We start from the raw sequence: 15,746 nt of genomic DNA on the forward strand, positions 1-15,746 counted from the left end.
CTCAAACGTCTTTGGTGTCAAGCATATTTAATGTAAAATGTACTGTGTTTATTATTTTACTTTATTTTATAGCCTCGTAGTTTCTAGATTACCCACATGTACGCAATGCGTACCTATTTTTTAACAAAATACTTTACTGTGAATCAATCAACCTATCATGTGTATAACATGTGAAATTTATGTTGTCTTTTTTTCTATTACAAAATACCGCTATCATATTTAGCTAACTTTTAGCTTGTTATTTTCTGAAGCAAATAAACACAGCATTCAGTTTACTTACATGTGTGAACATAAAAATAATGTTTTCATTGTTTATTTTTTGTGTGAAAAGACAAAAAGCCAAAATTACAACGACAGGTACATCGTATAGGGGTTGGTATATGATCAAACAGCATGCTATAGCAGTGCCTTTTTTTGAAAATAGAATGCAGGAATGGTGGCTTAATATGTGGCAACAAAAGGAAAACATCCTTTTGGACATAAACGGCATAGACTGGACAACATTTTGAATGGAAAGCCAGTTGGATTGGAGGAAATCAAGAATGCTGAACTTAAAGACCTTTTATCGTGGATGCTACAAGTAAAACCAGAAAATAGGCCATCTGCCAACGAAGCATTGAAACATCCTTTTCTTATGTCGGATGGCGAAAAGTTTAAAATGTTATTTAAAGTTGCATGGGAACCAACAGCCAATTAAGACAAGTATCACTCTTTTAAGTGTTGTTCAACAATTGAATAGTGAACAGGCAGACTGCAAAAGTCAAATTGACAGTGATGTCTATGACTATTTTGTTGCGTATGAGATCAAAGAAAAATTCTTTAACTCAACTATGGGTCTTCATAGACAGAATGCTTGAGACTTAAGATTAAAATTCATTGCCTTATGATTACAATTATTTTAAATTGAGATTTTTAACACTTTGATGGTATTTTCACCGTAGATAATAATGTTTAGGTACATATGTTCCAAGCTCAATTGTACACTCCCTATTATAGAAGCGGGTAGCGGGTAATTAATTCCATTTAATTCAGTATATGTCAAAACCAATTTATAGTGCATAAGATAAACAAAATTAAAAATACGTGTAAGCATAATTACAGTTTACAGATGAATTATCTGACCAGTTATAATTCCAAACAAAATTGATATATTTGCGACATACTGTAAGTGTAACGGTAATGTGCAACTAGATAAACACAATAAGTCATTGAAAAATGATCATCAACCAAAAAGTACCCGACATGTTTCTTTATGTAACTTTATGCTTAATAATGACATGTTTACCTTATAGCCACGAATTTTTTCGTCCCTTGAATTACATTGTTCTAGATTTGAGATAACTAATGTTGATTTTTATGAGAAGATGTTTTTTATGACCAGTGATTATGACACGTGAAGCTATAAATTTTGATATTTTGACTGAGATAGATTGGTGTGAAATCAGTGAAACCCATTTCCAGTGGTGAAATCTCAAACCTGAGTCATGTCATATTTCCAAAATTGCCCTGTTTTTGCCTTTTCTAACTGGACAGCAAAAACAAGAATATTTGGCAGAAGTTCGTTTGTCCATATCATAATAACATTTTTTTGAAATGAAAACGTGTTCCTAGGCATTATATAAACCTTGAATTTGGGTGAAACAGTCAAGTACTATTAATATTTTTTTGATAATTTTTTTGATAATCATTACTATATAAAATATATTTTTTAAGATTTGCGATTACTAGTTTTGATTGTATGAGAAAATATTTAATATCACTACTGATTATGTCACATAAAGTTATTGTGATATCTTCAAGCAGTGTACTTGTCATGACAGCTTGCCAGGATTGACAGAAGATAATAGGAGAAGGTGTAAAGGGTTGGAATCAAAATATTAAAACATGGATAGATTTTTAGGGGGTGCCATCTCCCAAACATCATATTTCACCCCCCCCCCCCCTAGATTAATTTTTCACCCCTCTAACAAACATTTTAACTCCCCCAGTTTTGAGCAAAACACATCAGTAATACAGTTGAATTAAGTTTTTGTGTGCACTGTTTCAACTTACTACACAACGTTTGGTTGCTTCACTGTAAAACCGCTCATGATGTTTAGCACTACCCCTGTAAAATATGAAAACCTGTTTTTGTGTGAAATCTGAGCTATTTCATATCCATGTCCATGAACTGTCCCATGTGGTACCATATGTAGAAGTGTAATGGTGGGTCTCGGGGGGCGGCTTGACAGAAATTTCAAAAGACTATTTACGTAAGAATAAATTAAAGACGTAAAGTTTATGTTCCTAGGCGTGCTGATAAGCTCTGACATTTTTTGAAACAGCCAAGTGTCGTTCACTTAATTGTTTTTCTGAGAAAATGTTTGGAAAGAATGCTGTTTTTACACATAAACGATGCGCACATTTCCTATGCGAAATTTATAGGGGAAACACCTCCAGCGTTCCATAATAGGCTTGTCAATAATCCTGTATTTATTTGGAAGAAAGCATTTATAACTACAAGTTTTAGAAGAGCTTTGAAAATTTGCTTTGAAAATTTTTGAAGAAAGAAATCAATCAGATCAAGAAAAGAATAATGAATCATATGAAGAAAATTTAGAGGTGATATCTGTTAAATGAAGTTAATTTATTTTGGGTTTTTTTAATAATAGCTGCTGCATTGCTACGGTGTATTCCTTATCTTCAGATTTCAAGTTCTATGTGGATATAAAATATGAATTAAATCATTCGCAAATTCATTTATCCTACCTTCCCCGCCAAGACAAAATATGGAATTTTTTAAAGAATTCTTGCTGCTGTGATCTTTTGAAATGCTCCATTGTCCAAAGATATATTTATACGCGATGCAAAACAAGTCATACGTATTATTTTGATAGTTGATTCTCATCAGACGGAGCAAAAACGTTTAAGTAGTGGAACAAGCACTGAAATTATTGTAAGTTTTATTTGTATCGTATTCTCTTTATGATTTAACACTGGTACGCCTTGCCATAAAAATTTGCGAATTCTTTCAGTATATGTAATGACAATGTTAAAATTCCATTGCGTCAGACGTTTGATTTTATCACCATGAATTTGACTTTCTATCGCCATAACTTTGTACTTTCGATGTGTTCAAATCCCAATACTATATTTTTAATCGAATAGCAATAGATTTCTACAAATCACGGAAAATTGGAAAGGATCGAACGATCTTACTGTGCCGACTAAAACAATACAAAACGATTCATTAGGCCTCAGTTTTCTTGCATTTTTACTTATAAGTAAAGCTATACATACAAAATAGCCTTATAACAAGGCTATTTTTGAGTTCATATCATCTGAGCAACTTTGTTAGCTTGTGTATTAAAAATTTATCTTGTTCATTCGTCATGACAAAGTTGTTTGAACTACGTAGGCGGAAATGGACACGCAAGCAAATTTCTTATTTCTTGCATGGGAAGACCGGTTTCGGGAAAATTTATAAAAAAAATTACAAAAAAGAACAGTTCCTTTTTTAATTATTTGATCAAGCGACTAACAACTGTTAGAGAGTTCTGTAAATGAAAAATTACCTGGATTTTCCAGCATTTAAATAAACATACTGTTCAAGTTTGTCGTTTGCATGTTCATAGCCGTTTGAATAGGGGAGCTTTATGTTTAAGAGAGCATTGATAGTCTTGGTGAATGTTAAGTCAATCACAACTTCAACAAATGTTCAAGACTGTAGGCGAATATCACCGTTTTAAAAGTGAAGGTAGCCACAGTCCCTCGGCCAGAGTTACCGGTTCATTAGACACTTGCATGCAATGGCAATCTAAAACAGGAAGTCAAATAATGCCGAATATTTTAAAATGACTTGTTCTTTCACAATTGTAATTTCTTTGCAATATGATTACAATATGAGTAATATATGGTCGTATCACTTATCTTATCTTTTATAGTTTAGACATGAATTGCAACGCAGTTTTCACAAACATTAGATTAGCTCTATTGCATCATGTATTATATGATAGCGGCACTTGTCGGTCTTTACTTTGACATGTTTAAAACATATTGGAAAGTACCTTTAATATCTGACTATTTATATGAGTTATGATCTTGAATACCAACTATAAACAGTTCCGTCCAAAATTTTTGTATGTGCAATCTTTATATAGAATATACTTAAAATTCCTACATCAGGGTCATGGAAATAACTTGTTTACATAGTTAAATAGAATTTATGAACATTTGCTACATAATCGACCGGAGGAAAATTTTATCTTTTGTGGCCTAGATGAAGGCAGGGCCGAGATTCGGGTACAGACTTTGAAGGGTGACGGACCATTTTGCCCGACATAAAAGGCGTAGCTATAGACTTACCCGATGAATCTTGAAAGCTTGTAAAGGTAATTTATGGGACAGATATATACAAGAAATGCAATTTTTACTTGCATAATAACTCTCCTTGTAAAATAAAGTTTTACAGCGCTAAATAAAAATCATGACTATACGTCACATTTGTCGCAATAATGAGTCGTGGCGTTATGCACTTTTTTATAGCTTCTTAAAATCACGATAAATGCTAATTCAACTCAATCTTGAGATCCTCTAATCTAACGATTCCGGACTAATCGCTATAAAGCATGTATGTACGCTGTAATGAAAGCAAATTATAAAATTGAATCAACTAAGTGCAGTAGCTAAATGCTTTCTGAATACTTTGTAACATACTTATAACTATTTTACAGCACCTCTGGGAAACAGTGTGTTTAGTGGCCTAAAGGCTCTTTTCCACTCATCGCAAAACGTACTCGCAAGCTCGCTGCGAGTGCCTACGAGTTACTCGCAGCGAGCTTATTATGACTTGCAGCATAGTTAAATTAATTGAACAAAAATTTTTGATCGTGCGAATAGACTCGCAATCTTGCAGCGAGAGCATTTTGCGATGAGTGGAAAAGAGCCTTATAAAACGCTGTTGCATATTCCTCACTAAAACGTTGGGGGCAACAACGGGCCATGGTTTTAAATTAGTTACTGTTTCTTTAGTTGCTTTTTTGTTAATCAAAAATTTTTATCTACCATCACTGATGCAAAATCAAGGTCATTTTTGCTAGCAAACCTTTCCACTTTTTTTTGGACAATCAGTTGGAAATACTGTAAAACTATATATGCCTAAGCGTTTGCACTCTTTTAAGTTTATTTAAAGAAGGCGTCCTTACGTGGAGCAGCACGAGCATATTGTTTGGTAATTGCATATGGGAAACATACTATTCTTAATTTCTCAAATATTTGTGTGTGTATCGGTATTTTTTCGCAGCTGAGGTTGTTATTGAATTTCCTACATTACATTTCTACTCTTTAATGTCCATTATTACCAATCAGGATATTATTCAACAAAGTATACACGAGTTCATCCTTCATTACAAGTAAATATAACAAACTATAAGTTAATGGAAACTAGAGCATAATTCACATGACATAAATTAATCTGGATTCAACCCAGGTTCAAATGAACCCATGTTTGTCATTTTTTGTGTGTGAACACTACTGATTCAGGTTAGATCTGGGTTTAATTCATTCGACATGGGTTGAGCTAAACCAAGGTTTAACTTGGTTTGTTTATGTCGTGTGAATTAAACTTAGCATAAAATAAATTTAAACTGCTTCTAAAACTAAACGGAATTTCCACATATCATTTTGAGACGTCATGCAACTGTCAAATATTTTTTAGTGCATGTTATCTCAAAATTGTTAATGGTTGTGATCAGATTTGATTAGATCATGTTTATGGTATCGTGCCACACAATGAGCTTTTGCACTCTTTCAATTTTTTGCTTTTTGAACAATTGTCGTACCGTCTTAATACATAAATTTTATGATTACAGATTTTTTAGTTTTGATCTTTCTTGCATGCGACTCAAATGGATCAAGGCAAATGCTTTCCAAAAGGTAACGTTTAAGACTCTCGTTACTCAAATCTACAAACTCTCAACAGAGGCTGTATTACAGAGTTTTTCATCTCAGTGCCTCCACTAATAGGTTAATTGAAAACATGGTAAGATAAATATTGTGAAGCCATGAATTCTCGTTGAAGGACATAAATATATTAGCAAATAGAGTGCCTAGGGGGCTGCCCATAGCCACACCATCAATCTGTTAATAAACTTGACCATTAAAGATGAAATGACAGTTTTTGACGGAGAGGGAAAGAAGTTGAGTGAATTGTGAACGATGAAGGCCTTGAAAGGACGTGTTATTGGAGAAGAGGTGATTGGTTATTATAGCGATTGTTTCATCAACTGGGATGTTGGTGAACAATGATTTAACATCAAAGCTCGACATCACAACGTTATTGGCGTTAATGTCACTGTGTAAAAGATCTTGGACAAAAGAGAAAGAGTCCTTGATAACATGGGAGCTGGCGGAGATTGGTGTAAGGAAAGGAATAAAGAATTTGGCTAGCTTGTAGGAGTAGTTGTCAATACTAGATAAAATTGCTCTTAGAGGGATGGAGGATTTATGAATTTTAGGGAGTCCATATAGTATGCCGATACATGTACCAGTGGGATACACTTCTTTATTTTACTATTGCGATGGCTTTTTTTAAAGTCTTATGTTGGGCTATTATGTTCATATTGAAAATTCGCAATTAATCAAAGCGTTCTCAACATTCTCAATAAATCAAAGCGTTCTCAACTTTCACTGTGTTGCAACTAAAATAATTTTTTGCTATTGCGCTTGCACACGACGGTAATAAAATTGTCGTTTTCAAAGTTGATTGTACAAACTATATGCTTGTCTACAATAACCTTAAAAATATAATGATGGCTATATATAAAAATACTTTCATTTGTTTCCACATATTACATCATTACTCATGTGACGACCAATATCTTGACCAATGGATATTTTCCTCGTAATCAATACAGAAACAAACTTGTTATTGTTGAAGAGAAAAACCAATCAAAAATACTTTTTATAATGTAAAATTGTAATTTGTGGTTCTGTAATTTTTATATTTTCTTATATTTATAGTCGGTGTGGTATTATGTTTGGACCAAATCTTAAAAAAAGCCCATACATTAACATTGTTCATAGTTCATGATAAAGAGCCCATTAAATTGTTTTGTTGTGCTATAAATAAAACAAAAAATTCTCTAGTTGCTTGTCACTATAACACTATAACATTTTAATATTATTTTAATATTTATTTTTCATAATGCAGAAGAGGGAAAACAACGTTTGGAAGGTTGGTATAACAAATTATTTTCAGTTTCGTAAAGGATTATGATTAATTATTTTACTTCTCTCAATTGCTTGAGTTAGAAAATGCTGTGTAAATTTTTTCAATTTTCAGAATTTTTTAATGACTTTTAATTAAGCATTAAAAATTCTTTTCATTGCATGCATAAAAATGTCCGTGTCTGAACGTAAAGTGCAGCATGTCGTAAGCAACCATCTTAACTATTTGTTGTTTTTCCCAGTTAAAACAAAGTCAGTTATTGAAAGGATCATTGCTTTGTAAACATTTGTAGAGATCATTGAGTAAATTGAATTTATTTTAAGAAGATTTTTGGTGATAACTTTCAACATTCAGATACTAAATTTCATATTTTATGTTGATGTGAAAACGATGCGTGTTTTATCCATTGCATAATTGCTCAATCTAGTATAACAGATCTAGCGTTTCTCAAAATGAATTATAGATGCTCAATTTAAAATTCAAAATAAATTCAAACCAAAACTATTGAATTTGAATTTCAAAAAAATTAAACTTTATCAATGGACTTGCCTCTATGTATTTGGAAATGGAAATATATCCAAGCATGAGCTGCAGCAATTTATTTTGACGTAACCTAGATCCGCCTCTGGATTTATTGAGTTAGAGGTTGTTATAGTCATGCAATGAACTAATCGTAGAACGTCGATTATTGCGCGTGAATTGTATGATAACCAACTCATTTCTACCGGAGTAATTGTTATTTCCATATCAAAGTAAAAACATCTGTCTTTTCTTATCCAGAGAAAAACAAAGCAATGTTATATGTTATGTGATATTGCCAAAACAAATAAAAATGTGAATTGTTGAATTTATCAGTCCTTTTTTAATCGTTCCTGATTTGTACTTCACCTTTAAGTTCAAGAATTGTTGCGTCAACCATGGAAATGTTTTGATAAATCAATAATGCATCAGGAAAAGTTTAAAAGGATGGAGGAATATGGACGCAAACATCCAGAAAAAGTTACACTGCTCAACGAATTGCGTGTAATTTTCAAGGAGGAGTTTTTGCTTGGCAAGGGAAGTGATGGAACCCGTGTTTACGTTGCCCTGGGAAATAATGGTTATGGAAAAGCAGTAAAGCGAATACACAAAGATAGCAGCGGCAAAGACTTTGCAAAGCGAGAAAAAGAAATTTTTAATGAGTTGAATGCAAAGCGTTCAAATTATGTTGTGAATTTTTGGGATTTAAAAGAGAACCTTGACGAAGAGTATTTGTACATGATATTAGATTTGTGTGAAGAATCATTAGAGAGTTATGTGAAATCATCTTCTTTGCAAGATCTTCAAAAAGTCGTACCTAAAGTTCTTATTCAGGTCTTAAATGGTCTAGTTCACCTTCACAGCGGTAAGCGCCCTATTCTTCATCGGGATTTGAGACCCTCGAACGTTCTTCTAGATGTACAAGGAAATTTTTTAATCGCTGACTTTGGTATAAGTCATATGTTATCTGATGAAACTTCGACACATCGGAGCATAGAAAGAGGAGCTAAATATTGGATAGCTCCAGAGTCATATGACGCATCAGATGAATCAATTGATAAAGTTCGTTACAAAAAAGAGTCTGATGTTATGGTAAGTTCTTGAAGTAGAACTAGAGGTCCAATTACATCTCAATGTTTTATTTGCATTTAATTAAATATTGGTATTTGGTAGTGATACTGATTTTACCTCAATTTTTTTCTTTACCTCGATTGTATCGTCATATAGTGTCAACCTTAAATTTAAATAAAAATAAATTAATTTTCGATAAACGTGTCAGTTACAATTGTATGTTCTATATTTAGATTGCTTTTGATACATATATATGGCTACAATTCTATCTGGAGAAAATTTTTTAGATTTTTTTAAGCTGCACATTTATTGTTGAGTTCTGCAAATCGCAAATAAATTTAATCTTTAAGGTTTTAATATCCACCACTGACTGTTTATGACAATTTTTTATTGAAAATAGAATGCCGGAATGGTGGCTTATTATGTTGCAACAAAGGGAAAACATCCTTTTGGACCTGAGGCGTATAGACTACAAAACATGTTGGAGGGAAAACCCGTTGGTTTGAAAGAAATCAGGGATGTTCAACTTAAAGATCTTCTTTCATGGATGCTACAACGACAACCCAGAGACAGGCCATCTGCCGATAAGGCATTAAAGCACCCTTATCTACAATCAGACGAAGAGAAAATTAACATGCTGTGTGATATGGGAAACCAACTGGAGTTGAAACATTCACAAGGTAATGGTTCCATTACACTATAATGTTCAAACTTATTTGTCATTTTCCCTGTAATCGTACATTCGTTTCTTAAGATGTACTATTTTGATGTTGATTTCTGGTAATGATTATTTTTGTTTTGAGTTTTCAATTATCCTCTCGCAACTCTCAACTGCTTTTAGTTTTTTGTATTTTATGCATGCTGTCAAGACGCTTACTATTTCATTATTTCTTATTTGGGGTAAAGTTGGTATTTTTGGCAGCCTTATAACATTTCTTTATTTCAAATTACCCTTGCAACCATGCATTCTTAGATACCAAGTTGGTTGAACAACTTGAAGAAATCAATGGAAATAAAAGTGAAGACATAAATTACGATATGGATCTTGACGGTAAATATAATTCTTGCTTTGTCACTCTTAAATCATAAATCTTAGGCTTGTAGGAGAATAAGAATGAAACATAAGCAAAATGATGAGGTAAGACGAAAAGAAGAGCTGATGTGTTTGTTTGAAAGGATACGGTTGTATATTTAGTCATTGAATTAGGAAAGTCCATTAAGCTCCAAAGTGCAGTTTTATTTTTGATGATTTCACTGAATGATGATTCCGTGACAATATGCAAGAGATACCTGCAAGCTTAAAAATTTTTCTATTAATTAAAATTTTTTATCGGTATCGTATAAATGCTCTGCATTATTTCTCTCAACTCCATTCAACTTCAGTTGTGTACATTGTGTTTTAAACTTATATCTGAGAAAGTTCAATATTTTGTTTGTGTATTTCTCATTCGAAAGTAGTTTCGTCTTTCTGGCTGCAATTTGAGTTTGCTTGAATTAAAATAGTTTCCTTTTGCTTCCATCTAGTAGAAATTGAAAGAGCAAATGGAAAGAAAAACAAAGAAAACCCAAGCCATGACGGTATTTGATAGCAACAAACTTATTTGTTTTTGTGGAAGGGGTCTATTGTGCATTGTTTTCGTGGATTAGTTTGAAGTGGTATGCTTTTATCATTTGTTCATTTGTTCAAAGTTGTGAATAAGTCGTTTGTAGGTGCCTGTAATGGTTGTGATCTGTTCAGTTTCATAATGGGTTTTTTCTGAGTTAGAATAGCAACTTTTTAACGTGAATAGTCTGTATTCAGTGCTGTATGTGATGAATTATGCCGAGTCCTTGCAATTAATGTTGTGATTTGTCATTCGATGATGTTCGGGAATGTGGTTGGTGTTTTAAAACGTGTTTTAAATAGTTATTCTCGTGGTGTAGAGCGTCTGTTAAAACACAAACGAGTTGTGCACTTAATTTTAATGTTCCATTCGTGGTTGTTATCTGTCATATAGAATTGTAACATGGTGGTCTAGCGTGTGTTGATTTGTTGTATTTACCGTAGCGTTAAGCGTTACTTACAGTACAATGGTAAACACTACAAGTAGTTACACGGAACAGCAACAGACTCGCCCGTCTCTGTTGTAGTTGTTAAAAAGTTTTCATGTAAACTGTAAAGGAAAGTGTGCGCTCTTTACCTACCAATAGGTACTACTTTTTTTGGTTCAGCTTGGTAGACAATATAATCACTAAATTAGTAAACTTTTATCGTTATTTTTGTGAAAGTTGTTTTGTTAAGAATTTATTTTGTTTGCTTTTTTACATATACATCGAATTTAGTATTTTTGAAAGATGAATTGGATATGGAAGAGAACGAAGATGTTGCTCATAGTCAAAAGCTGGATTTTTTCGATAAATCATCAATACAAAGCAGCGCGGGCGGATTTGGGTGGAAGGTTGGTGACATGGATAGGTTTCGTCGTTTTTTGGTGTTGGGAAGCGATAAAGGCACTTTCTATATTTGCGAAAGAACGTTAGACTCAGAAAATGAGCAAGTCGTTTTGAATCTTTTAAAAGCAGGAAGGGGTGTTGAAGTTGTCAATGAAATAGAGAAGTATAGCATTGAGGGACGAACCGTAAGACAGCAGACCATCGTGTTTGCTCTCGCTGTTTGTGCACGGAAGGGAGATCTTGCCACAAAAAGACAAGCATACAAGGCTTTACCCAAGGTCTGTCGAATTCCGACTCATTTGTTTATGTTTATTGAGTTCTGCAAGTTGTTCAGTAAGCCTGGCAAAGGTTGGGGTCGTGCTCACAGGAATGCCATAAAACGATGGTACAAAGAAAAAGAGCCAAAGAAACTGGCCATGGATATCACCAAATATCAAAAGCGTAAAGGATGGTCACATCGAGATGTTGCAAGGTTAATGCATTTCAAGTCAGAAGGAACTGATGTTTCTGATGAGTTGTTTGTTATAATGAAGTATGTTGTTTGTGGTTGGAAGAAACTTTTTGAATATTTCTTTCCAGAAGATAGGACAGTTCTGCATCGTTCTATTGGAGTGAATGGCAGTGCAATGTTGGAATTTTTTAGGGCAGTTGAAGATATAAAAACAGCGCAAGAGGAGGCAAGAGTGATTGAACTGATAAATCAATATAATCTTGTTAGAGAACATATTCCAACACATTGGCTTAATTCTAAAGAGGTAAAAACATTTCATGTTTTATGTCCCTTCTACGTACAGTTTTGAAAGTGTAATCAAGGGCAGTGTTTATCATTTGGAATGATTTTAGATACAAGTTTTTCAAATATGTATAAAACATATCATAATATTTTTGTTCTAAGAGACTGCTTATGTTAATCATTATCATAATAAACACATATTTATTATTTATAATTATATCCTCTTTTTAAGGTTTGGAGGGCTCTTGCTCAAAAAATGCCAATGACTGCAATGCTTCGAAATCTTGGCAAAATGACAATAGTTGAACTACTAGACGAGCAGTTGGCATTGTCCCTTGTATGTGAGAAGTTACTCAATCAAGAGAAGTTAAAGAGAGCTCGCATTCACCCATTCAATGTTTTGGTTGCACTAAACACCTACTTGGATGGACATAGTGAAAGGGGAAAACTGACATGGAACCCAAATGAAGCTATTGTTAATGCATTGGAAGAAGCTTTTTACTTATCATTTAAGGTTTGCAATGTCTCCTTCCATGATTGACTAAATATTGTCTTATGATCAAATCACAAAATACTTTTAATTTTTTGTTGTGAATTTGTTTTTCAGTCTAAAATAATTATGAATATATCAGCAAATACCATGACCAGTCACTTTTCTAAATTAAAATTGTTCATTGAATAGGTGCATTAAACCGCAGAAGTCTAAAATGTAAATTTATGGCTATGCTTGCTAAAAAATTTAAATTAAATAACATTGACGCACTAAAATGAAAGGTGAATTCAGCCAACTCAGACCTACATGTTAAATAACCTAGATTTTGAAGTTTCACAGCCCTTCTTAACTTGACCACTGGAAAATTCATCTTCTCTATTTTATTGCATAGTCGATTCAGCCAACAAACAAGAGATACATGTTGGCATTGGATGTCAGTGGTTCTATGTCTTATTCTGGTTGTGCTGGTACACCGTGTTTAACGCCACGTGTGGCTGCTGCAGCCATGTCCATGGTTACAGCTCGGACCGAAAGCAAACATCTGTTTGTTGCTTTCTCTCATGAAATAGTTCCGCTGATGATCAGCAGTGACATGACTTTCAATGAGGTGCTAGAACTTATGGAATTGGTATGTAGTGTGAACTTATATTAATTTGTATCGTTTTTATTACTTTAAAAACATAACCTTGTTCCTGTTTTCCATTCTCTAGATACCAAATGGTGGGACAGATTGTGCTCAACCAATGTTGTATGCAATTAAGAACAATCTAGAGGTGGATGTTTTTATTGTTTATACTGACAGTGAAACAAAAGCTGGGTACATCCACCCAAGCAAGGCCTTGAAAAGGTATCGTGAGCATACTGGTATTCAAGCAAAACTCATAGTTGTTGCTATGACTTCAAATGGTTTCACGATTGCTGATCCAAATGATTCTGGAATGCTTGATATTGTTGGCTTTGACTCAGCTGCCCTGCACGTTATGAGAGAGTTTGTCTTAGGCTGAAGGAACTGCAAAAGATTTTTTCACAGATCTTTTTTTGAATATTACCATGAATATAAATTTGAAATTGCTGAACAAATTTTGCCTGTGTAACAGAATGCATGAAATGTTTTTATTACTTATTTCATTGTATTTAGTACAAATGTATGTACTATGCACTACGACATTGCTTCATTTGAATTGTTAATTGCATGAATTAATTGTCAGACTTAGCCAGTCGAGAAAAGTGCACTAGATCGAAGATTTTAAAACGTTATCATATTGTTTTATCCAGCTAGCGTGCACAACTTCCTTCTTGTCATTTGCATCTAATTACTTCTGATTTTCGTGAGTTTTTGTTGATAAAACTAATTGGTTCATTAATTGAACAAACTTATAAATCAATCGATTGATTAATTTGATGTCGCGTTGATACAATAAAAATCTACTTTTGATAGTAGCATTTTGCACTCTATCTCGTTCACTAACTTCAACACAAAAATAGTGTTCATGAACCATGATTACGTCATAAATAGAGATGTAAACACCAACAAAATCCCAATTACCAAGCAACTCGAATTCTTTATTATTTCACAAATATAACATTTTGCTTTAAAGAAACTTAACTGGGATTTGTCCATTATTACAGAAACGTCGGATCCAACGTAAAATGGGCCATCAAGGATGTATTGTTTAAGTTTAAGAACCATTGGTTTGTCAAATATATTAGAAGCATCTGGGCATACAGTGATCTTCTTTATAACCTCATACTTCAATTCTTGGCCTTCTTTCTCATTCTCTGTTCGTCTGTCCAACAAATACTCAAAAAATCCTGCAATGACAAACATTTCATTTTTAAGTTGTGTGTAATGCTTTGAAAGACATGTCCCTTGCAAAAAAAATATATTTTTTTGGAGAAAACTATAGTTTTTTAAGAAAACTACAGTATTTAGGAGAAAACTATAGTTTATCAAGGAAAACTATAGTTTATCTGGGAAAACTATAGTGTTTAGGAGACAACTATAGTTATTATGAGAAAACTGTGGCGTTTTTGAGACAACTATAGTTTATATATAGAACAAGTACTGTGTATAGTAGAAAACTATAGTTTATATATAGAACAACTACTGTGTATAGTAGAAAACTATAGTTTATGTGGAAAACTATAGTGTTTAGAAGACAACTATAGTTATGAGAAAACTGTGGCGTTTTTGAGACAACTATAGTTTATATAAGGAACAACTATTGTGTACAGGAGAAAACTATAGTTATCTGGGAAAACTATAGCGTTTACGTAGGAGACAGCTATAGTTTTATGAGAAAACTGCAGCGTTCAGGAGACAACTATAGTTTATATAAGGAACGACTATTCTGTACAGGAGAAAACTATAGTTTATCTGGGAAAACTATAGCGTTTACGTAGGAGACAACTATAGTTTTATGAGAAAACTGCAGCGTTTAAGAGACAACTACAGTTTATATAAGGAACAACTATTGTGTACGGGAGAAAACTATAGTTTATCTGGGAAAACTATAGCGTTTAGGAGACAATTACAGTTTTTATAAGAAACTATAGCGTGTAGGAGACAACTATTGTTCATATGTGTATAGGAGAAAGATATAGTTCATCTGAAACAAGCGGTGAGAAAACAACACTATAGTAGAAAAGATTATGTATCTTAGATCTATGTATTGTTATATTATGGGAATACATTATATTTGGATAGGAATATTGCAAGAAATATCCTATTAACATGGCTTATCTTATATTTACAAAGCTTACGTGCTGTTTACGGCACAATAGACCTTGTGCACAATTAATAAATATAACCGACCGACAGGAATATAACTACTTCATTTCAACCATATTAGGCATACTAATCAGATAAATTTATTTTTTCTGGACAACTTTGATACATTTGGAGACGATTTCATTTAAGTTCAATATAACTACCTCTGGTGACTCTATCATCTCTGATATAAAATCAGACGTAATGCTCAAAACAGTACACCTATACATTTGATTTCTTACAACGTTGAAAAGGGTGCATGCAATTACGTTCAATTTAGGACAAACACATTCTTCGTGATGAGGTATTAGACGGTTGCATCTTTCAAAGAAACCAATTCAGTTATTTTACAAAAAAATGTTTTAACTTGACGTGTTACTTTAACGTAGCAGTTTTTCCGCTTCATAGATCTGTTGTATTGATCGCTTTCGTAAAGTTTTCTATTAACAATGAATCGGTTGTATTCGTACACAACGCGGTTGACCACTCCACCAGCAGCCACTGTTAATGGTACTCTTTC

General features: G+C 33.2%; 1 protein-coding gene and 1 long non-coding RNA gene across 5 annotated transcripts in view; one reads left to right on the forward strand and one right to left on the reverse strand.

Moving 5' to 3' along the window:
* LOC124437925 overlaps nt 1-3,662 on the reverse strand; it is a 23,416-nt gene extending 19,754 nt beyond the window's left edge. The window contains exon 1 of the long non-coding RNA XR_006945908.1: nt 3,555-3,662. This is a non-coding gene — a long non-coding RNA (uncharacterized LOC124437925). The remainder of the gene's footprint in view (nt 1-3,554) is intronic.
* LOC124437924 (60 kDa SS-A/Ro ribonucleoprotein-like) lies at nt 2,687-13,896 on the forward strand. 4 transcript variants are annotated; one of them, XM_046987889.1, is made up of 12 exons: nt 2,687-2,935; nt 4,259-4,370; nt 5,850-5,913; nt 7,190-7,213; nt 8,103-8,818; nt 9,198-9,477; nt 9,771-9,848; nt 10,322-10,375; nt 11,120-11,985; nt 12,196-12,477; nt 12,848-13,084; nt 13,167-13,896. In XM_046987889.1, the coding sequence occupies exons 3-12, from the start codon at nt 5,886-5,888 to the stop codon at nt 13,458-13,460; spliced, it is 2,859 nt and encodes a 952-aa protein (XP_046843845.1). In that variant the 5' UTR covers nt 2,687-2,935; nt 4,259-4,370; nt 5,850-5,885; the 3' UTR covers nt 13,461-13,896. The 4 variants fall into 4 exon arrangements, with proteins under 4 accessions (XP_046843845.1, XP_046843847.1, XP_046843846.1 ...); XM_046987891.1 differs by having other exon boundaries at nt 10,325-10,375; XM_046987890.1 differs by lacking the exon at nt 4,259-4,370.
* The last annotated feature ends 1,850 nt before the right edge of the window (nt 13,897-15,746 follow it).

Source organism: Xenia sp. Carnegie-2017, unplaced genomic scaffold (genome assembly GCF_021976095.1).
Source record: "Xenia sp. Carnegie-2017 unplaced genomic scaffold, XeniaSp_v1 HiC_scaffold_18, whole genome shotgun sequence".
In the NCBI taxonomy this organism is placed as follows: domain Eukaryota; kingdom Metazoa; phylum Cnidaria; class Anthozoa; order Malacalcyonacea; family Xeniidae; genus Xenia; species Xenia sp. Carnegie-2017.